This window comes from Lygodium microphyllum, chromosome 3 (genome assembly GCF_053477565.2).
Source record: "Lygodium microphyllum isolate KBCC chromosome 3, Lygodium_microphyllum_v1.1.10, whole genome shotgun sequence".
NCBI lineage: Eukaryota > Viridiplantae > Streptophyta > Polypodiopsida > Schizaeales > Lygodiaceae > Lygodium > Lygodium microphyllum.
The window spans coordinates 61,022,756-61,045,057 of NC_141137.1; the positions used below are offsets into that span (position 1 = coordinate 61,022,756).

The 22,302-nt window shown below is 38.5% G+C and overlaps 2 protein-coding genes across 7 annotated transcripts in view; one reads left to right on the top strand and one right to left on the bottom strand.

The window, feature by feature from the left end:
* The window catches only part of LOC148038403 (2-dehydro-3-deoxyphosphooctonate aldolase-like), a 90,018-nt gene extending 85,586 nt beyond the window's left edge, over window positions 1-4,432 (top strand). For 3 of the 4 annotated variants that reach the window (XM_087671541.1, XM_087671546.1, XM_087671549.1), the window contains 4 exons: window positions 991-1,089; window positions 1,253-1,300; window positions 1,465-1,512; window positions 3,893-4,432. In XM_087671541.1, coding sequence (XP_087527667.1) covers window positions 991-1,089; window positions 1,253-1,300; window positions 1,465-1,512; window positions 3,893-3,955 — 258 coding nt within the window. In that variant the 3' untranslated portion in view covers window positions 3,956-4,432. Of the gene's footprint in view, window positions 1-990; window positions 1,178-1,252; window positions 1,301-1,464; window positions 1,513-3,892 lie in introns of all 4 variants that reach the window. The other variant, XR_015689488.1, reaches the window with a different exon arrangement.
* A 13,253-nt stretch (window positions 4,433-17,685) lies between these two features.
* Window positions 17,686-22,302, bottom strand: part of LOC148038405 (ATP-dependent zinc metalloprotease FTSH 9, chloroplastic-like) — a 36,730-nt gene continuing 32,113 nt past the window's right edge. For all 3 annotated transcript variants that reach the window (XM_087671562.1, XM_087671556.1, XM_087671559.1), the window contains exons 6-15: window positions 22,007-22,192; window positions 21,836-21,922; window positions 21,634-21,747; window positions 21,403-21,527; window positions 21,194-21,302; window positions 20,779-20,904; window positions 20,328-20,651; window positions 20,064-20,187; window positions 18,316-18,456; window positions 17,686-18,175 (exon numbers count right to left, since the gene is read on the bottom strand). In XM_087671562.1, the coding sequence (XP_087527688.1) occupies window positions 18,153-18,175; window positions 18,316-18,456; window positions 20,064-20,187; window positions 20,328-20,651; window positions 20,779-20,904; window positions 21,194-21,302; window positions 21,403-21,527; window positions 21,634-21,747; window positions 21,836-21,922; window positions 22,007-22,192 (1,359 nt within the window). In that variant the 3' untranslated portion in view covers window positions 17,686-18,152. The remainder of the gene's footprint in view (window positions 18,176-18,315; window positions 18,457-20,063; window positions 20,188-20,327; window positions 20,652-20,778; window positions 20,905-21,193; window positions 21,303-21,402; window positions 21,528-21,633; window positions 21,748-21,835; window positions 21,923-22,006; window positions 22,193-22,302) is intronic.

Genomic DNA, 22,302 nt, shown 5'->3' on the forward strand with positions numbered 1-22,302 from the left:
GTCTTCTACACTAGTAGTTAGATCTTGTGCAGCATGCTGATCTTCTCCCTAGGGAGGATGTAACTCCTTGGCATATGGCAATCTCTGCTGCTTCTTTGCTGTGACTTCTATGCTCTCTTAGTTATTTGATCTTCTGTAAAGCGAGTTTATGCACAATGGCTTGAGCCATCTTGCATCTTGTAATCATGTAAACTTGTACCTTTTTTGTAATTAATACAATTACCTATTACGGAGAGAGAGAGAGAGAGAGAGAGAGAGAGAGAGAGAGAGAGAGAGAACATGAATTTAAACTTCTTCGCAAAAAAAAAGAGATTGGGGGTATGTGCATGTGTGGTGTGGGAGAGGAAGCCTAAACAACACTCACAACTACCCCAAAAGTAACCCCAAATGTTCTCAAACAGACACTGTAAAACAGTTGGACAGTTTGGATTGAATGCCATTGGACATGATTAGACATGTCATACTAGACAAGATGGATTGGACGAGTTGATCTGTTTGTTGGATGTGGACAACTAGGACCACCACATGGAGCCTGTTAGATTTATTTATCCTCATGTGTCAACACACACAAAACCTTGGAATTGATAGTTGTGGATCCAAGCTTGTCATGGGGAAAAACCCTTTCTTACAAAAGCACAAGCAACCTGACTGCTCAAACCATCCAAATCCATCTTGCCAAGATGGACCACACAGCTGCAGCTGTACACATTGATTTGGCATATGGTTGGGTGAGCCCCATGTCTGTGTAGGTGTGATGAAGTACAAGTTTTCTACAAGTTTTCTGGTCCTTTCTCTAATCAAGCCAACTGGCATCGGCTCAAGAAATGCACTCCTTTGTGGCCTTCATGGTCAGTGTCATAAATACATGATTTCAGGAGCCAACTTCTTTTCTGGCTTCTTATTAAACAATATTTTATCATGTTGAACTTCAATAGTATATACTGCACTGTGAATAGCCATGTTGGATGATGCTGGTGTTTGACTTTGCAGCTGGATGGTGTTGGTGTGGCTAGTGGTGGCCTGAGGGATTTCATTCCTTGTATTGCCAGAACATGTGTTGCTGTTGGCGTGGATGGCATCTTCATGGAGGTTTGTAATGATTTATATGATACGATGCTGTACGTCAAAGGCACTGTTATGTTCAGACAAAGAAGAAACAAAGTTTCAATTACCAAAGGTTGCAACTCGAATCAGCTCACCATCACTTGCTTTTCCAGTTCTGTTCTTATGTATTAACCAAATTTACTGGCAGGTACATGACAACCCTTTGAATGCTCCTGTTGATGGTCCAACACAATGGGTGAGACTTTCTTTTGACACGGAAATTCATAAGCTGTTTTCTAAACTGCTCTAATGGAGGGTAGACCTCCTTATAACTTGATTACTGATATGAATATTGCAAAGTCTCATTCCTGAATCAGAGTGGGAACTCTGGAACAAACTTAATGCTTACCCTTTCTGCAGCCGTTGAGGAATCTGAAAGGTTTGCTGGAGGAGCTCATTGCTATTGCGGTATGTTTCCTTGCATTTGGTACCAATTAGCGTATGTCGCATTATCTAACTCTTCTACCTCCATGAGTTGCTACATCTTACAACATAATAAGATAGTCCAGTGAGCTTTTAGTGCACACATTGCATCACTTGGTTTGGAAGTTGAGCTCTACAATATTGCCAGTAAAAACCAGTTCCTTGCGATGGGAGCCAGTCTTAAGGCGTCAGGATTTAAATAGTTATGCTTCATATTTGGCCTAGAGGAGTGTCACATATTGTGTTTTAGGACATATTGTAGACGTTCATGGATCAAAGTAACAATAGACTCACTCACATTGGTTCCTAAATGATGGCTTATCCACTTTGAGCTGGCTTTGCCCAAGCTGAGAATGTTGCTATGCAAAATGGGAGGGTTAGGCTGCATCTGTACCACAATAAAGGGCATCCAGCCTTTTCTTTAACACAATCAAATTTTGGTTCCACTTAATAGAGAATGAGTAAAGATTTGTGGAGCAGAGCATGAGTAGACCAAGCATTTTCCTGCTTAATAGGGGAGCAATCTGCTATGTTGGATCTACTAGATGATACTCAGTGTCTGAGAGTCCAAGGCCTTACAGGAGCTAGGACCATGGTAGAGTACTTGTAGAGAGAGTGCCTTCAAAATGGAAGGTAGATACAGGCACATCTCATGCCTCAATTGATCTCTTTTCTGCATGACACATCATGCTTCTCATGATTGCAACCAGTAAGGAGGGACAGAGTCTTCACCTTCATAATGGAGGGAGATTAGTCTCGCCAAAGTATCAGAGTAGTAGCTCATCATGACTAAATGTTATGAAGGGCTTGACACAGTTTCTCGCATGGATGACAGATGGAGATAATGGGCTTATGAGAGAAGACCCCTTCAATTGGATGCAAGAGAGCAGGTCAAGGACTCTGTTCCTGACAAACCCTTCTGCATTCCATTCTTTGGATATATTACAAGATTGGGGAGGAGGATTTAGATGAGTATCATCAGAGTAGCGTTGGTTGCTGCCCAACATTGGTACAACCAGGGCATCTCCACGTTCTTGTCCAATTTTTGGAGTAGACCGAATGACAACTGGAAACCTCGATCGTGCCAGATGCAGAGACTAAGGAGACTTACAGGTTCTGTATATGGGATTGTCCTAGACCTATGGAGCTATGGAGGAGAGCTTTTAGGACGGTCTTGCATGGCAATAGTATTGACTTGGGTACAACAATATGGTTATTGACAGATGCCCAGTATGCAGCTATGAGGCTATTGATGGGACTTAGTCTCTTCTTATTTTTGAACAGCAACATCTGAGCATGATTCTTACAACCTTGCAGACAGAGTTGGTTGCAGGACATTGTCACATATGGGGGTTGACTATTTGTATTTACTTGGTACAGTACAAGACACATGATAGATTCACAGCAGGGACCTTGGCTGGAATCTAGAAAGAGGTTATCCACACTGGTGAGAGATGGAAGAGGTTGCTGGGTGACTTAAAGCTTATGAGCACGATTAGCATGTTCTAGCTACTATTCTATTCAACACTTGTATAGACCATCTTTTCACCTTTCCTGTCTTACGTTTGGAGTAGATGGGATGATAGCTTTAGACCAAGGAAGATCACACTCTAGTAGCTCACAAGAGTTAGACAGTTGGCACATAGCTTGGTTATGGCAGACTCGAAGTAGCTTCACCAAGTGCAGAAAGACAAGCATTGTCGTCTATGGGATTGTCTCATAGCCCAGGAGGTATGGAGGAGAGCTGTGAGGATGGTCTTCCATGGCAACTGTAACTATAATAGTGACTTGGGGGGATAACATCATGTGTTATAAGACATAGGTCCAACATCTGTTATAGGCATTATCTCATGGAATGACTACAGGTGACTTCCTAATGCATTAATTGATACTACAAGCAATAAGATTCCTCCTAGTGGGAAGGTTGACATCTAAACCCTACGCTCTTTTGGGATTTCCTCAGCTTTTTGGAGCTGCTGATCTTCTTGAAGTGGGGGTTGAACCTTCATCGTTAGCTCCCGTAATCTCTTTTTATAGTTATTCGAGGAAGGCCCTTCCAAAATACAACCCTAAACCACAATCAACAAGCGTATTTCCTTGTCAACAACATAACTAGGTAAGAAGTCAGTTTTGTGTAGTCGCTGAGTAAGGGCTATCTCTTCCATCGATCCTATATTAATATTCTGCTTTACAGTAAGGGTTTCTCAAATTGTTAGGAACTCTTCTAAATTTCTTTTTGATTTTCACCAAGAGAATGAAGTCCATGTGCTAATTGCATGGATTGTTTGGGTCTTTTGTCATGGATCTGTATGTAGTTCTCGTGTTGAAAAATTGAGTCTCCTGTATGTCTGCGGTTGCAATGCAGAAAGTTACCAAGGGAAAGCAAAATTTCCCCATTGATTTGACTCCTGTTGAAGAAGACTTTTGAATCCAGAAATTCTGCAATCAACTTCCGGTGCACCTTCCTGGTCAAGAATTTGGTGTTTGGCATGCCAACAAAAGATCCTGATGCAGTTCATTTGGTTAATTGCAATTCTGTATTGGGTAATGGTTCATCCCAGAATTCGGTCAAGTTTGGAAAAGAGCCTCTGCCTATCTTGTAGAAAATCGAAGAAAACCGCCCGTGAGATCTATTTATATGCAAGGTTCAACCAAAAAGAATTTTCAGGACAGACAGGGAGATATTTATGTTTTAAGTCTTAACTCTATGTTGATGGCACTTATTAATTCCTTTCTACATGTGCCATTCTCTATTCTTTCATAGCTCTTCTCACAAAAACTGAGTTGTTAAATCTATGTGGGCCTGCTTCGCCTGTGTTGGATAAGTATTTGGAAGGTTCACGCCGAATTATTTTCTTCTATTGATTGTGATGTTGATCCATAATCTTCCTAACACCTTAAACTATATGACATCCTTTTGTTTTTTAGGGAAAGGTTGTGAAGTATTTGTTTTATATAAAATAAAGTTAGGAAGTATATGTGCGATTCCAACATTGGCCTTTAGGATCAGCTACATTTGGCATTCTATCCACGTTATTTACATTCATGTGATGAACATGGAGGGATATACGAATGACATAGTTTGGCTGAGATGGGGGAACATATTGAGGGAGCCCAGGTCATTTATTTAATAACATTGGGCTACATCTTAATTAATTAAATGGTGGTGATGATGTGGTTGAGCTCATGCTCTTCCACTGGTGAGCCAACAATGGCTTCTTGGGCTTCAGCAAACATGCTTTCTAGTTGTACGTTCTTCCTCATTTTAGTGGATTGCTTGGTTGCATGCTTCACGAGACCTTGCACCACGTTGCCACGCATGAACACTAAACAATAAGCATAATTTCTTTGCAACCAAATTGCCCAAAGAAAGTGAGCGCATTTTTAAGATTTTTTTCCTCCCCATTTTGTGATGCTATAGCCACATCACTATAACACTGGTGGTTTATAACATTGAGCTATATCTTTAATGATGGTGATGGTGTGGTTGAGCGCCCGCACTTCCAATAGCAAGATGACAATGGCTTGGGTTGCTTGATTGAATGCTTCATGAGACCTTGCTCCACATTGCCAATCTATTAGAGCGATCAAATTTAAATCCATGAACATGAAATAAGATTTTTCCTTTAAACAAAGCATAATTTCTTTGCAAACCAATTTCCTCAAAAAGGTCCAGAGAGGGTGCACCTAGAAGGAATCATCCATATCACATGTTGGATATTATTCAAACCCATTTACTTACATGGTAGAGCAATCAAATTTAAATCCATGAACATTAAATGAGATTTTACCTTTTGACAAAGCTTAATTTCTTTGCAAACCAATTTCCCAAGAAATGGTTATGTATAAAAGTCCAGAGGGGATGCACCTAGAAGGAATCATCCATATCACATGTTGGATATTATAAAGGCCCATTTACTTACATGTTACAAGGCAAGAAAATCATCCCTTTTTCTTAAGCAAGCTATTGGTTTTCAAATTGCAATTAAATATCCCCTTTTATAAATTTTTTTTTGTTTTCTTTAAATTTGTGAAATAAAATAAACTTCTTGTTGATCTCTTGGTATACTTGCATTTTTAAAGGTACACAACTCCCCCCAAAACTTACTTAATAGGCCTTTGGCCTATCCCAATAGAATTGACTTTCAAGATAAGGTTGAAAGGGTAAAAACACTTGATCACCTAATGTAGGAAGTTGAAAACTCCATTATTGAGCTTGTAATGCATGAAAATGTGAGTTTTGCCATCAAATTTGCATCTTGGACAATTGCCATCCCCCATACCTATTTGTAAAGATATCTCTCATGGTTAGACTCCTTTGTAAACAATCAACCGAAGTTGGGCAGATTTTTTGGTTAGAATATTAGGAAATTGTACATACATAAATTTGAAGTCTCATTGAAATTAATCTCAAGTATCATGATTATTATTATCAAACTTGTTCATGTGTTTATCATTGGATTGGGGCTTGCTAGGTAGATTTTCGGTTGGAATATTAGGAAACCATACATGCATAAATTTGAAGACTTGTTGAAATTAATCTGAATTATAATGAAAATTATTATCAAACTTGTTCATCTGTTCGTCATTGGATTGGGGGCTTGTTAGGTAGAGGGAGCACAATTCAAATTTCCCAAGTGAATTATTTGTGGTTAAATTGGTCCTTCATTTGGATTTTCTTTCGAAAAGTTGGGGTCCCATTTGAAGATTTTGTTAGCTATTAGGGGTAGACATTCCCTTCTTAGTTTATATTTGGTTTGGATTAAGGTTCAATTAATTCATTTTCTCTTTTGGAAGTCCTAATGGTCCTCCCAAAATTTTATACTCTTTTTGTACAACCTTCATCTTGTGTATACTTTGTCTTGTGGTGTATTTCCAAAAAAAAAAAGCTAAACCAAAATCAATTCAAGAGTTGCCCATGGAAGTAGGAAGTTCAATTTTTGGTTGAGAGGTTTTGTCCTTATCTTTAAACTATGATGATTAAATGCTCTTAACCAAGGGTGAGGCTTTTCCCACTAAGACATGCATCTTAGTGAATGCCATTGCTATTACAAACAATTTCTTCCATTTAGAATTGGTTTTTAGTGAGAATCACCCTATACTTCTATGGAATAGGATAGCCTAGTCCTCTATGAGATCTTGGATGCTTTGAAATACTCATTTGGAGGCAAGTTTGTTTGCTACACATTGAAGATCAGGCAAACCTATAGGATACAAGTGCTCAATGCAGCGCTACATAAAGTTTCTCCATATACTTTCCCTTGAAATCTTGTTTACAAGTTAAGTTTTTTCCTAAGTTTGACCATCATTGACAGCCACCTTTGGTTTTTTGTGAGCATACATCTCGTTGGAGTTTGAAGAAGACTAAAACTCTTACCATCATGGATCACATAACATCCCTCAAGTAATAACATTTTTAACATGATAAGAAGTATATAGTAGAGGTGATGATCATATTTTTAAGCCCAATTGCCCTACCAATAAGATTCCCTTGAAATCTTGTTTGGAAGTTAAATTTTTTCCAAAGTTGACCATCACCTACAATCACCTTTGGTTTTTGGTGAGCATAAATCCCATGCGCGTTTGAAGGAGAAAAAATATTGCCATCATGGATCACATAACATCCCTCAACTTTGGGGGGGGAGAGAGGGATTCAACAAGGATTTGATTCTTATCTTTTTTGGATTGGCCATTGAACTAGATATCAGGCAAATTCCTTACTGCAACCCCAAAAGTTGTTCGTGAATAGGTTTACCAACTTCTGTTTGTTTTGCGGTCTGGGAGTGTGATTCCTTTTAGATTGCATGTCTTTATTTTTGTCCAAAAGATCTGACCTAATGAATCGAATGCAATAGCAAAGAGTAAGGGTTTACTTTTTAGGAGTCATAAAAAACTTTATGAAACTCAAAATCTTGCTTAATATCATGAGCATGTTCCATCCCCTCCCATAAGGAGATTATAGCTAAAGCTTTGGTAAATATATTATATGTTAAGGTCAAGCACATGATGGGGGTCTCTAGTTACTCAAGAAGGTCTTATCATCGCCTTTATGAATTAGCTTAATGACACTAGCATTTAAGCTAGTGAGTGTGAGATAACTTTTGGTCTAGACATAGCAATCTTAGCATTAGCTAAAGTCTTTTCCTCATTGTAAGTGAGAGGTTGGCTAAACATCTTTGCAAAGTAGTCATGAACTAAGGCCAAATTTTGATTTTGATCTACTACCCTATTTCCATTATCATACATTAATAGTGGAAGGAGTTCTTCTTTCTTCTTTTTTAAAGAATGAGACTAAACGTTCTAGCCTACGAGGGTGCCTTATTGGATATTACCACGTGGTAGTTGGGGATAGAAAGGAAGAGAATGCCCAACTCCAAATTATTTGAATATTTCTTTTAACAGCCTCTAGCTTGAAAAGATAGGGGCCAACATGAAACCACCCTGATTTAACAAAGCCATTGTTACTAGAAAGTGTGAGTTCTGCTAGGAAGTGATCTTAACATAGCGATGTTTTTATGTACCCTTACATTTGCACTTATGACAGAAGCCAAAAAACCAAATGAAATGTGTGGCCTATCAAGTCTAGTTTTGCTAAGTGCATCACACCACTCATTATTTGCTTCAATAAGGCTATGCTCAACACCCTTTGATTCATACAATGATTTTTCTCTTTGTCCAAGATAGTTTGTCATTTTCTTAGAAATCAATCATATGTGACAATTATTGACCTTGAAAGATGCAACTCAATGGAAATCCTTGTCAAGACTCAACCAAGGAAGGGAAAATGATATCTCAATGGACAATGCATCTAGTAGCTCAATGGAAAAGACCCAAGACAACAAAGGACGTCCTGCTCTTGTGCACACAATAAACACTTCAATACAAACACCAATAAAATATTCTATTCTCTCCTTTGTTCAAATTCTTAATCAATTCAACACAACACAACAAAGACTATTCCAAGTCAATGACTCAAAGTCTCACATGCACTCTTCTAGCCATGAATAATTGTTACACCTCAATAACACTTTGACAATCACTTCAATTAACCAATCAATCTCCCATATACTCACAATGAACTCACACTCCAATTAACACTCCAAGTCAATATAGAAGAACATTCAAATCATACAACATTCCAAATCAAACTCATGAAACATGTATATTTGACAACACTCTTGTTGCACCAAGTGTAGCTTAGGGCATGAGATGTTTGTTATGTTGATGCCTAGGTGAAAGTGCCAAGTTCTTTTGTAGCAATGCTAACAGTTATGAATTGATTATAATTTTATTCAATTGAAAAAAAGAACCAATTTTAAATTAATAAGACTTTATAGAGGAAAATACGTAGGAAATAATGTGTGCTCTACATGCAATAATGCTTTTAAAAAGTTGGACTACTTTTAAGCACCCCACTCAATGATTGAGTCTAAATAAAGAAAAGACTAGCAAAATTGCTAGTAATACCCTATCAAACCTAAAAGCTAAGAGACGTTATTGTTTTGATTTCTATTCTAGGAAAAACTTGATACAATTGTGGTTACATGCAATGAAATGAAGCTCGATGAAATCGGAGTAATAAATTTGAGAATACTGATGAATGTACAAGGATGAGAGGCAATTACTTGTAGTTCTTAGTTGTTTAAAGTGTATCAAGCATGTTTTACAAGTGCAAGTGATCTTTCATCCTTAAATTTTGACTAACAAGCCTCTAGGTCTACCTTACTATAATTGTTTGATAGTGTAATTGATGTTGAAACTATGCTAGATAGATATTGTACATTTAATACATGTGCATAGTATTATGAAGAGTAAATGCATGTGCATAATTTATGAATGAAATTGCTTATGGTTAATTTGGTTTGAAATTATGCTATTTGAGAGAACACCCCTATCATTAATGCGAAAAATGCTATCACTTGTCTTGGATAGTTGTCCTTGACAAGGGATTGTGTGCAAACAAATTATAAAAGAAAGTAGTGAAACCCCATGTACATTGTCACCACATCCTTTGTGTTCTTGATTCTTATCCTCCTACTTCTACCTAGAACCAATAAGTCACTACTCTAATTAAGTGGTCATACGATTGCCTTTATTAACAAGTTGCCAAATGACTACTAGGGTTGCATATTTTCATGAACTCCTTAATAAAAGCATCAATAGTATAGTTGATGAGTGGTCAACTATGAGTTAGGCCTAAGTGAATTGATGATGGCCATTGTCTCAAATCTACCTTATTGGACATCTCAAAATCAAAAGGTTGGGTTTAACATGCACCCCTATAATAGTGTATCAATTGTTGCTTGACATTCATATCAACAATAAGACTTAAAATGTGAGGAAACTTCCTAAGAGTAGCATGAACAAAATTACATTTTCCAAGGAGCATGGATTATAACCAATCAACCATCTTAGTAGCAACCTTTGGGCAATAGAATAGCTAAGATCGAGATGATAGCATATGGTTGACTATGATTCACAAGGCCTTAGTAAATTGAAGACACTCATGGTATGAAATCTTACCTTATTGCAACTCTCAAAGGCTAGATTTTTACTTAACATTCATCTTATAATATTTTGTTTAAAATTAGTACGGACAAAGCAAGGAAAGATAGTTATGATTACTTTGAAACAAGGAGGAAAGGCACCTCTTATTAAGAGGCTACTAGAATCTAAGATATTTGGTTTTTTTTTTCTTTCATTTTTTATTTTTGTGCATAATTTATCATATTTTTGTACACACACACACACACATACATACAAAACCTATTTTGACAATAGGTTTTGTGTGTGTGTGTGTGTGTGCGCGTACGTGTGTGCGTGCGTGCAAGGCTTAGTAGATTCCACCCTTTTGATTATTGTGTACTACATGGCAAAAAATGTAAATTATATGTGATATTTTCATTTTGTTAGATACGTTAGTGATTGTTGCAAAAATATAGAATTTACTTCTTGTCACATCAAAATTTTTCCCTTTTGTTTTTATTGCTTAAGCTTATTGCAATTTGTGTAATATCATGAACCCCATGTTGAAGGACTACTTTCAAACATAATTATTTTTGTGAATTTTTAAATTGCAAAAACTCAACCACATTACAGGATAATGTCCAATCTTGAAATTCTCCTCCCTCCCCTCATCCTTCTCAGTATATCAAGTACTACGAAGCTGACATGGTTTAATTTAGTGTATACTCTTATATATCTTCAAAAATAACCCCTTCTTTACACTCACTAGATCCCATATAAGGATTTTGAGTGAATCCCTCAATGTATATTCTGTGTATGGAAAATAATGGCATGTTCTAGTGGAATTTGAACTTGGTGTCCAAATGATAATGGATTAGTGGGGTTAGCACTTGGGTGCACAATCATAAGGTTGTTTAAATGTTGGGTGCATCACTTAGTTGGACACATATGTTGGCATGGTGTGTTTGTATACACTCATGAGCTTTCCCACTAGAACACTCACGATGGTCCTCCTCCTTGGTAGGGTCACTAAGGAGGAGGGTCCTAATGGCATCAAGCTTTGTTGCTCATTTGTGCTTGTGAGCCATCCTTTTAGTGCGTAGGAAAATTTTTGGTTTTTCTCTCATTTGCTCTCTTGGTTGATATTTGGAGCCCCTTTGAATTTAGCTTCTAATCTTTTCTTGGCGCCTACTTCTATATTACAAAGCCCTTCTAATTGGTTCATCTTGTCTATTTCTAGAAACTACTAGAAAACAAGTGGATAGGTGTGATACCATGTTAATCCTAAACATTACGATCGTAATTGTGTTATGAGCTACTTGATCAGTGGTTGATTAGGGTTAACAACAATAGAATTTTAAGTGCAATGTGGATATTTCCTCACAAAGTACTTTAAGTCTACTCTTCTTTGCTCTTGGTACCAATATTATATCGTTCCAGGAATGTACCAGTCCTCATTTACTTGTCCCCTTGGACCCACCGTCCAGACCTACAACTTGGGTGCCTTACTCTCTCCAGTGTGGGTCATTTATACTTCAACCAAGTGCTATGAATACCAGGAATAGATACCATGCATATGATTCATGCAATGGTGGATGCTTTATTGTGCACAAACAATTATCATCCAAATCTTTCATCTCAAACTTCTTCTTCAAGAAGTCCTTAACTTCAGCAATCCAGTTGTCACTGTCACCTGTAATAATCAAGTCATCCACATAGATGACTATGATGACCAAACCTGCATCTCCCTTTCTCACATAAACGTTTTATTGTGGTCAATGAGTATTCTCATGTCAACTCTGTAATGCTCCAAAAGGGATATGCATCTCTTCATTTTCAACAACAAAGTAACCTCTTATTGAATAAACAGTCTTTTAAGCTACAACGATATCTCTACCAAAATCTTGGAACTCCATGTGTGAAAAATATATTCCTATTATTGAAACAACCCAAGATAGGGTTAGTGCCAACAAGTGCATTTAGAAAACCCTAGCTATATTCTCATCTTATATCAATTCTATCCCCTGTATACTCAATTATTACAATGCTTTTGCTTTTCTACTTGGTTTTGAGAGAATGAAAATAGGATTTGGAAGGAGCATCCCTCATAAGATATTATGTGGCCTTCAGTTGTAGCTTAATGCTTGTAACTCTAGAGTTTTCCAAAGTCCCTCAATGTGTTGAAGCAAAACATTGATAGTTGAAGATGAAGAGCAAGAATAGACTAAAGATTGGTTTTAACACCTTGCAATTCATGTCATCTCTCTTTTTCTCAAGAAAAGACATGCATAAACACCCACAGAAGGTGGCCATGGGACGAGAGAGAGAGAGAGAGAGAGAGAGAGAGAGTGTGTGTGTGTGTGTGTGTGTGTGTGTGTGTGTGTGTGTGACAAGAGGCATGCTAACATTTTTCCTATGTGCATATGGATAATGAGGCCATGATGTTGGGAAGCAACAAGTCATTGTATTAATGCATTTCTCATAATTAACAAGAGGGTCTTCCATCGTTCTATTGGTGTTCTATGACCTTGGTCATCATACACAAACAAATCCTTTAGGAAAGAGGAAAGGTTATACGGTAGCAATCCTAAATCAACTTTGGTTAGCTTTGGTCAATAATGCAAGTGCCAGACACCATTCTCTCTCTATCATGTCAATTGAAAGAGCTAGTACCATTGGAGTCCTTAACTTCGAACATCACCAAAAAATTGATAATTTAGTGAAAGAGAATTCCATCACTTAGCCTAAAAACTCCACATTGTGCAATTCTTATTTCTTGATGTTCCCCTTTTGCAATGGAAGCACATTATGTTTTCAAAATCTAACAATCTTATAACACATTACTTTCTTTGAAGCCTCATTGAGCACAATAAATATGGCTCTTTCAAGAAGATGTTAAAGCATCCAACAAACCCAAAATAATGCACTTATACAATAAGAACAATGGAGATTGTATATTTTAAAAAATGCACTAATGCTTATATCAAAACTCACTTAAGCTAAGGTCCTTATTTTTCTTCCTTGCCAAGTTTACTATTTTAGACTTATATCATATTTGTTTTCTATTTGATTATTAACTAGGTACTCCAATACTTCATCATTGCATGCAAGGGCACTTGCACAAAATGTAATGTCTCTAATGATTGGCATGAGAAGTATAGCTCAAAGAGACAAGCTCCTCTAACTTTGTCATAATAGCAAAAGGTGACGCAATAACCTCTAGTTGAAAGTTGTATTGCAAGGCCACGCGCATGCTCTATAAGTTGTGCATTTAAGAATATCTGTCAACCTTCAAAGGAGAGAGAGACCACTTCTTCCTCCTAAAGCTTGCACTGACCCAAGCAAGCTTCCTCTCTTTCACTATTTATCTTCAACATTGTAAACAAGCTTTGTAAATACCCAAACTTCTTGAAAGCTCAATTCATAAAAAAATGGTGATTTACAAGATTTCATGTTTGATATAGGATATCAATGCAACTTCTACATGGTTCCTCCTTGGTTTTCTATAACTTTTACTAGAACATGCTATTCATAGATCATGCTTGTGACTTGTCCTTGATTCACTTTCTAGTCATAGTCAAGGGCCATAATGTAAAAACTCTACAAATCTTGTAGTGGTTCAAATACTCATTTTTAGCAATGCAACATGCAAATCATTTTTTTCAATATTATACATTTTTACCAAATAGTGTTCTAGCCCAATAATTTCTTATTCAATTCAATATCAAAATATATTTAGCACAAGCATCATCAAGTTTCATGTAAAAAACAAACCATATCCACCAAACAACGAATGTGAACAGTCTTTTCATTGTGAATATCACTATAAAAATAATATTACCCTAGGCTCTTTTGACTCCAAAGTTTCGATAAGACAAATGGCTCAGAGAGTTCTATGGAAGGGATCGATGTTTGTCACTACCCTCATCCATTTGCCCTTCAACATCATCATCTACTACTTGGCAACTTGATAATGTGCTTATGTCCTCGTTCAATTGGTTACAAATTTTCAAGGAGACCCCTTGTCAATTACACATGAATACTCTATAACATTACGCTCTTAGAAAATTATAACAATAAAATAAAATGATAAGAAAAAAAAAATTGTACCCTTGAATTAATTTTTGGTTGCTTGAGCAAATCCAACTTGATGGGCAATCTATATCCATAAATGATTTGAAAATGTGCTTTTGTGTAGCTGTATGTAGTATATTATTATATGCAAATTGAAGTAAATATAAGTGTGTATCCCATATTTGTGGTTTTGAAATTGTATATGCATGCAAAATATCTAAAATTGTACTGTTAGTAGCTTTTGTTTGCCCATTTGTTTCAAGATGAAATACAGATGAGAAACCGATCTTTGTACCTAAATTAGTAAACAAAGTAGTCCAAAAATTATTACAAAATCTAGAATCACGATCAGAAATAATAACTTTTGACAAACCATGGTTGTGAAAACAATCTTTAAAAACAATTGTGCAACTTGAGATGCAGTTAATATTTTCATGCATGAAAAGTAATATTTTTATTAGCTAAATCGATCTACAATAGTCCAAATCATATCATTATTAGCTTGGGTGTTAGGCAAACTAGTTATAAAATCCATTATTCAAATAAACTTTTTGAGTTTTGTATTTCCTAGCCCCAATACCTCAGACATAAACTTATAAACTCCTCAATTATCCTTGTACTACAACCTCTGTACACTTTGTGAGGCCCTTCCTAAAACCTCTAGATGTCAATCATGTTTGTGGTACCCACACTTAGCCTTTTCTATGAGAGCCTCTGGTGATTTGCCATGTTTATGGTGTGACCATACTTTGCAGGTGTTGCTTTCACTAAAGCCTTTACACACTTTGTACTTTTGGTAGTGATTGAGAAGGGGTGTGGAGATATTTGCAATTACACCTACTTTAGTTCCTTTGTGAGGAGCAGTGAGGGCTCAAGACCAGAATCCCATATGCACAGTAGGAGAAAGTACCACCACTCAAATCCTATAAAGCATTGTACTTCCACTCTTTTTCTAATGTAATGGTAGTACTCTTTTCTTTCCAGTAAATTTTCATGTCACTGTCAATACACAAGATTGTGTTTATGTGGGAAAAGAAATTCCTAAATAGTGTGATTCCCCTCTTTCGACAACCTAAACCTTCAAACCCACCTACATAACATACCAAAAAGCATAGATGTGTATTCACTATTCGCACCTTGGTCAGATGGATAATGTAACCCTCTTAAACCTCCTCTGTCTTTTTCAAACCTCAAGCACACTAGAAGTAGCCAAACTAATACTCCTGGGTGACTTAGAGGGAGACTTGCTCTCCCAACTTATCCAACTCTACCTACACGTCTTATTGCCCAAATGATGACCTAGTCAAGATCCGTTAAAACTGTAGTTGATACACAACCCCCTTGATTAATGGCTTTCATGATGCTAGAAGACTTGACTAACCTATCTATCCAACTTAAACCCCCTTGGGCCTCTTGGGCTAAGTTGGGCTAGTCAAGGTAGTCATTCCCTAACTCTTTAGGCAAATCTTCATGGTGCAATTGTCCTTCAAGATACACCTCTTCGATACCTTTCTTTCTCCATTCATTGCACTCGTGTTGATTTACTTTGCATTTTTAGCTTTGCACCAAAAGCATCCAAATACAAGACACCGGTATGCAAATTCTTGATTCGCTTCTATGGTACATCCATGTTACACTTGTATCTCAATCAAGGAGTAACATTGCAAGACCTACCAGATTTGAATGGAGACATGCATTTTCAGTCTTGCCTTAAATGTTGAGCCCACTTCATCCTTTTCTATTGCCACCATGCATTATTTATTGTAAAAGGACTCTTGGGCAAGTGAACAAGTCCCTTATAGGGGCACTAATGAAGTGGCACTTGGTTGCACTAGCATTCATTCACATCTTGCATTCTCCATTGCATTGGCATTGTTTTTACAAAGGTGCTTCCAAGTGAACCCATGCATTGTATAGCATTCTTCCCTTCTTGCCTCATCAAGTGCAAACTTGTGGCCACATTGCAAACAATGGACCTCGGATAAGCCAATGGCCATAATGCAGCATTTATTGCTTCCAAGTAAGCCCATGCATAGCATCCTTTCCTTCTTGCCTTACCAAGTGCAGACTTGTGGACACATTGCAGACAGCAGACCTCAGATTAGCCAATGGCCATCATGTAGAATTCACTCCTTAACTTATGGTCTTCTTCCCCAACACCCTTAGGGGGGTGATTATGCATTGTGGTTCCATTTGATAGCTTAAATTATGCCTACATACGGGAACTCTTAGTTCAGCTCAAGAAAAAAAAAACAAAACCAAAAATAAAACCAAGACTTGTAGGAGTGCATTATATTTGTGATCATCACATACCCTTGGACAATCCTTCATGAAACCCTTGCTCCAATATCTTTGCTTCTTTGGTGTGGACCTCCTATGTGACCTAGTAAAATTTCCAACCCCCTTGGCCCTCGAGCAGTTCTCCTTGACACCTGTGGTCCAAATGGAACTTCTTTGGGGACAAGGTGCATCTCCCTTCAGATCCTGTTCCAGGTTTAAGAAGGGGTGTTAAGCTACTTAGAATTAAACTAAAAGTTACTCTCAGAATATCAACTAATTTTTTCAGCTCTCATACATCCCCAAAAATTTTATTAGATCAAACTCATGTAAATACAAAACTCGGGAGCTTTTAGTAGGACAAATGGCTCAACAGTTCTGCAAAAGTGATCTAGTATCAGACAACTCTTCTGTTCCGTCATTCTCAGTCACCAACATCACCAACCATTCCCATAATCATCACCCTCACCATCATCAATGTCTGTTACTACAAACCTCATCATTTCCTATCCTTCAATGACAACATATAATCTGCCACCTAGCAAGTTGATGTTGCACTAACATCATAATTCAGCTGGTCACGAAATCCTATCATGCAACTCTACGGCCCTTGGTGCCTGAAGCAATTGCCACTGTCGTGCTCGTATTTTCTGCTACAACACTCCCTTGCAGCCTTCCTGCCTCCCGGAAAGCCTCCAAACAGCTGTGTTTTGCTGTCCCTAAATTCCAGTTCTGGTCGCTGTTCTCCTGGTGGCTGCATTTCTGTTTGACCTGCTCCAAATGTCAGAGTGCTGCTATATTTTGCTGCTTCTGCTGCATCAGCAATGTCCATGCATTTTGGGGACTGGTGCGCTTGGCAGTTCCTACTGCCATCATTGCTACCTGACTGCCTACATCAGATTCAGCATCAAATCTTGGTGGTTCACCACATTCCAGATCTTTTCCTGAGAACGAACTCTCTTTCAGCTTCCCTCTGCCCAGTCCCATGAGAGGCAGTGGTTGTTGGACAGCCCTCCTAGCATTCTTGTTCCGTTGATCTCATCCATTTTCAGTATGCACTCTCTTTCTTCGTTTGTGTTTTGCTGAACTCATTTGCTAGTCATGTTGGTACATTATGTTTGCTCTGCAAAACCTAGCATCTCCTCATAGATATCTTCCTACATTGTTGTGACAACATGATTCAGCAGCTGCATAGGAGTTTTCTGAAATTGGCTGAGCAACCACGAGCTGTGGTCAATAGTTGATGGAAAATGTGGGTCAGTTTATGGCCCTTCATCAATTAGTAATTGACAAATAAAAAAGAAAATGCACTGAACCATTATATATTCGATTCTTCCAAGAAATAGAATAAATAATATACAATTCAGGATCCATCTATACATACATACGCAACTTATCAAACCGTGTCATGCCTTGATATAAAGCCTGGTACAAACTTCGAATTTAAGACTCAGCACAAGGAAATCACAACTTAAAACCACTGTTTTCTGGTTTTGCATATCTTCAGAATCTGACCAAGCAGCTGGCTCCACTTCTCTGACTTCTAAGGAAGTGTTAGCCAGTTCATCACTCCTCCTCGAGACAAACTTGCAGTTGCAGCAAAGGTATCATTGCATGCGAGCCCACTGCCCTGCTTGGACATCAAGCTTATGCCAGCAAACAATGATTCCAAATCTAGTGTACAATAATAACCAGCCAGCTACACACATCTGATATCCATCATAGCTGTACATTCACTTCCCTATTGTTGCTGTACATTCACTTCACCAAAAGTATCACATTCACCCTGATCAGTCACCTGGACGGGACTAGTCTCCATTAAACTGGGCCCCTGTTTAATGTGAAAAATGCCAAGCATAAGAAACATAAAGTTGTGAATAATTTGAAATTTTCAATCTAACCATGAATAAATCAGCCAGAATCAGTGACATTATGTCTAATAACTCTGATTCTGGAAAGGGCACGACTTACGTGAATCTCGTCGTACAGAAGTATCCACAGCCTTTTCAGAAGGTAACAACCATTCTCCCTGGATAAAAGCTGCAAGCTCCATTGGAGCTACAACCAGATTCAACCACTGCTGTAGCACTTCTCCTTCCACCTTGTCATCCGCTGATCACAATACAAATGAGTTCACATAGTTAAAAAGCTAAAACACCTACTCAAAGCTCTTTGCTTTTGACAGGAAATCAGAAAAGACACTATCACAGGTTGAGGAGCTTTTAAAACAGCCTATTGTCAGCTCATTTTGGGAACAAAGGTGCCGAGACTGGCTTTATTTTTGCTAAGATATTGTTAGCAGTGCACATTTCATGGGTGTTAGTCTCTATATTAAGCTTTGTGATGGGCATCTTTATTGACCCTGGAGTCTATATATACTCCACTCCTCCATTCTTGTTACATTAGATCGCATCCACTTTGAGAAAGGGAGTCTGAAGGTACTGCTAATCACCACATGTGCCATTCACCTATGCGGTTGTATGCTATATCTCTTGTCCTGTGTTATGCATTCCATTGCCTGTTCATTCATTGAGTTCTTGTACCTTCTGATGCCTCCACAAGAACAATATGCTCTGGTGAATCTGTCCACATGATTGTTATAAGATTTCTAGAGAAAGAATCCTCAATGACCAAACCCATGCATCAGAGGCATTAGTTATGCTGGTTATAAGAGCAATTTACTGTAAAGTTGCAGATAATATGAAGCAGAGGAGGAATGGGGCATACGGGAGAAAGACAGGACAAGGCCAAACAAGAATCCGAATTTTTCTAAAGGAAGTATTCAACCACCAAAAGGAGTAATAGGAGAGAGAGCACAAACCCAAGGACCTTAAATTGTCAAACCTTGCACACTGAAATTATGGTATCAAGGAGCAAAGTAAATCATGCCATTTTCCGAAACAACCAGTGAGTTCCACAGTAACATCTGTGTTGCTTTTGAAAATGGAAGATCCCCTGGAACCTCTACTATGTGGCATGACTGCAAAACTCAGATCTAAAAGGGTGTGCCAAACAATTTGGCTGAACCCCACTATCTCCAAGTAGTCTTTACAAGAAAGACCATTGCCTGCACCACCCAGTTCTAGTGCTTGTAAAAGGTTGCCATAGTGTGCATAGAACACACACACACATAGCTGCAAGGGAACTCTGAGCTGCTCTGACACCAGACCAAGGTTGTCAATGCACTAGTGCTGAGTGCACCCAAGTGGGTCCCTATGATCCTGCTTTTTTGAGATCTGAATCTCCTAGCACAGAAAGATGCTACAAACAGACAGTGTGGTGAGAGAACCCGGAGTTTGCTGCCAAGTTCCAACAACAGGTGCACAGAGGATTCCAGAGGGAGGGAATGGCAGGTGGGGAGAGGCCAGTGAAGATGTGAACAAGACCAAAAGTGAAGAAGAGCGATTGGCCAAAGAAAAAGTAAGGCATGAGTCAGATGGAGGGGAAGAGGGAAGAAGTTCTTTTTTTTTTTTTTTGGGAGGGGGGGGGGGGGGGGGGGGGGGCAAGCCTGTAGCAGGAGTGGACATGGTACTGAAAAGCCTGGCAGACTTTATTCTTTCTGAGTTGATCTGAAAGCTTTTCTTTTCCCTTCTCTTTTCAAAGCCTGGCTGACTTTATTTTTCCCAAGTTGATCTGAAACCTATTTCCGATATGTAAGCTTTCATGCAGTTTAAACTATTATATCTATACATCAGAGAAGTTCTTTTTAAGGGGATTACCTTCTAACTGTGCACCAAGCCCTTCCAATACTGTAGGATTGGACCGGATCACCAGTAAAGCCATTGATAAAGCTGACTGTAGCAATATTTTCACTTCCCTTTGCACTAAATCAACCATGTGACCCTGCACAACCACACAAAAAAAGGAAACTTGTTTGCATACTGAGAATAAAAAAGTCAATGCAGAAATACCATACAATGAGAAACATCAAATACTCAGAAAACCAAGTACGCTCTGCCAGAAGCTAAATTAAGAAAACACACCTGATCTTTTGCCCATGGAAAGGCAGTTCCTGAATCATCTAGCCCTCCACCAGACAATGTAGCAAGTGAAATGGGACCAATTGATGAGTTCAGACCATACTCCGCAACAGCCTTATATGCAACATCCGTGGCTCTCTTAATATCATCAAGAGCACCAGTGGATACCCGACCAGAATAAACCACCTCTTCCGCTGCCCGCCCCCCAAGCAATGTCACCAGCCGACCACGAAGTTCATCTACAAATAGCAAATAGCGGTCTTCGGTTGTAGGAGGGATATATGTGAAGCCCAGAGTCCCACCTGAGCGTGGCAATATGCTAAGCTTCTGACAAATTTTTGATAGATTATATTAGATTGATAAGAGAGACATAAGCTTGAAGATACTGTGAAAACCCCATAAGCATAGAAGCAATGAAGAAAAGGTGCATAACAGGATTCGTGATAAAAAGTACCTCTACTCGAGAATGTCCTGGGAGTAGATTTGCAACTGCTGTTCCCACAACAGCATGGCCAGCTTCATGTCTTGCCACCACCCCTTTTTCACAACCATGCAAAGAGGAGCGTTTCTTTTCTACACCCTACACCACAAAAACATCATAGTCAGAACCGCCAAAACTTTCCAATATGAGGATCATCTATCAGCTTTTCCTTCTCCCACCATATAGATGTACTAGGATCAAAGTGTTACAACTCACAGCTACATTAATTATTCTCTTATGCTACTTTACCCACTCTTCCCAGAACCTAGAAGTCTTCTAACAATTCTATGCACCTTGGAACAGTCAAGCACCTAGTCACATCCAAAGCTGAAATATTCCTTCAACTAGAGTCTAGACTATTTGGTACCACCCCAAAGACAATACATACTGCTATAGCACGTTCCACAGCCCGTGCAAAATCATCTTTCTCCACCTCCAGCTTGTTTGCACGCCCAGCTAGTAAAGCAGCTTCATTAACCAGGTTTGCAAGATCAGCCCTGATCAAACACAAGGATAAACTCAGTCAACTCTACACACAGGCTTTTCCCAGGATTTTTATCACACATTAAGTTCCTTTAAATACAAGTAAGAGCATACCCAGTAAAACCTGATGTGGATGCAGCTACATTGTTCAGATCTACATCAGCTGCCAAGGGCAGTTGCTTCCGTGTGACATGCACATCCAGAATTTCCAATCTACCACGTCTATCAGGAGGCTCCACCTTCATGAAGGTCAAAAGAAGGCCACAAGCATTATAACCATCTTGCAATGCCAACCAAGCAGTATGTATTATCATATCTGCAGTATAATGGAGATTAGGAGTGTACAGTGACAATGCGATCAAACCGTCCAGGGCGCCTCAATGCAGGATCTAAGACATCTGCTCTATTTGTTGCTCCAAGCACAATCACTGTAGATGTACTCTCAAAGCCATCTAACTCCTGTGTAAAAAGACAAGCAAGCATACATCACTGACAGCTCTGGGATGAGATATGGAACAGAAACATTGTATTTCCGAAAGCTTCTTACAGTTAATAACTGATTGAGTGTCTGCTCACGTTCATCATTGCTTACGCTTCGTAAACGACCATCACGACCTTTAGCAACAGCATCTATCTGTATCAGAGAGTATTCCGATCCTTAGAAAATAGTAAGCAGATAGACATGAACCAATGTTCTTCTCCCCTGAACTGAATTTACCTCATCGATAAACACAATAGAAGGAGAATCCTTTTTTGCTCTGGCAAAAAGATCTCGCACACGTGATGCACCCATACCAACATATAATTCTACAAACTCGCTTGCTGAGCAGCTTATAAAAGGTACATCTGCTTCACCAGCGACTGCCTTAGCAAGTAATGTCTTTCCTGTTCCTGGAGGACCAACCTTAACAAAAGCACAAGTATGTTAGTACCAGAAAAATATTATGCATCTCTAGCTGAAAGATATCTGGTGTCAGTTACAACTTGACACCAGATATCTTTCCTGTTCCTGGA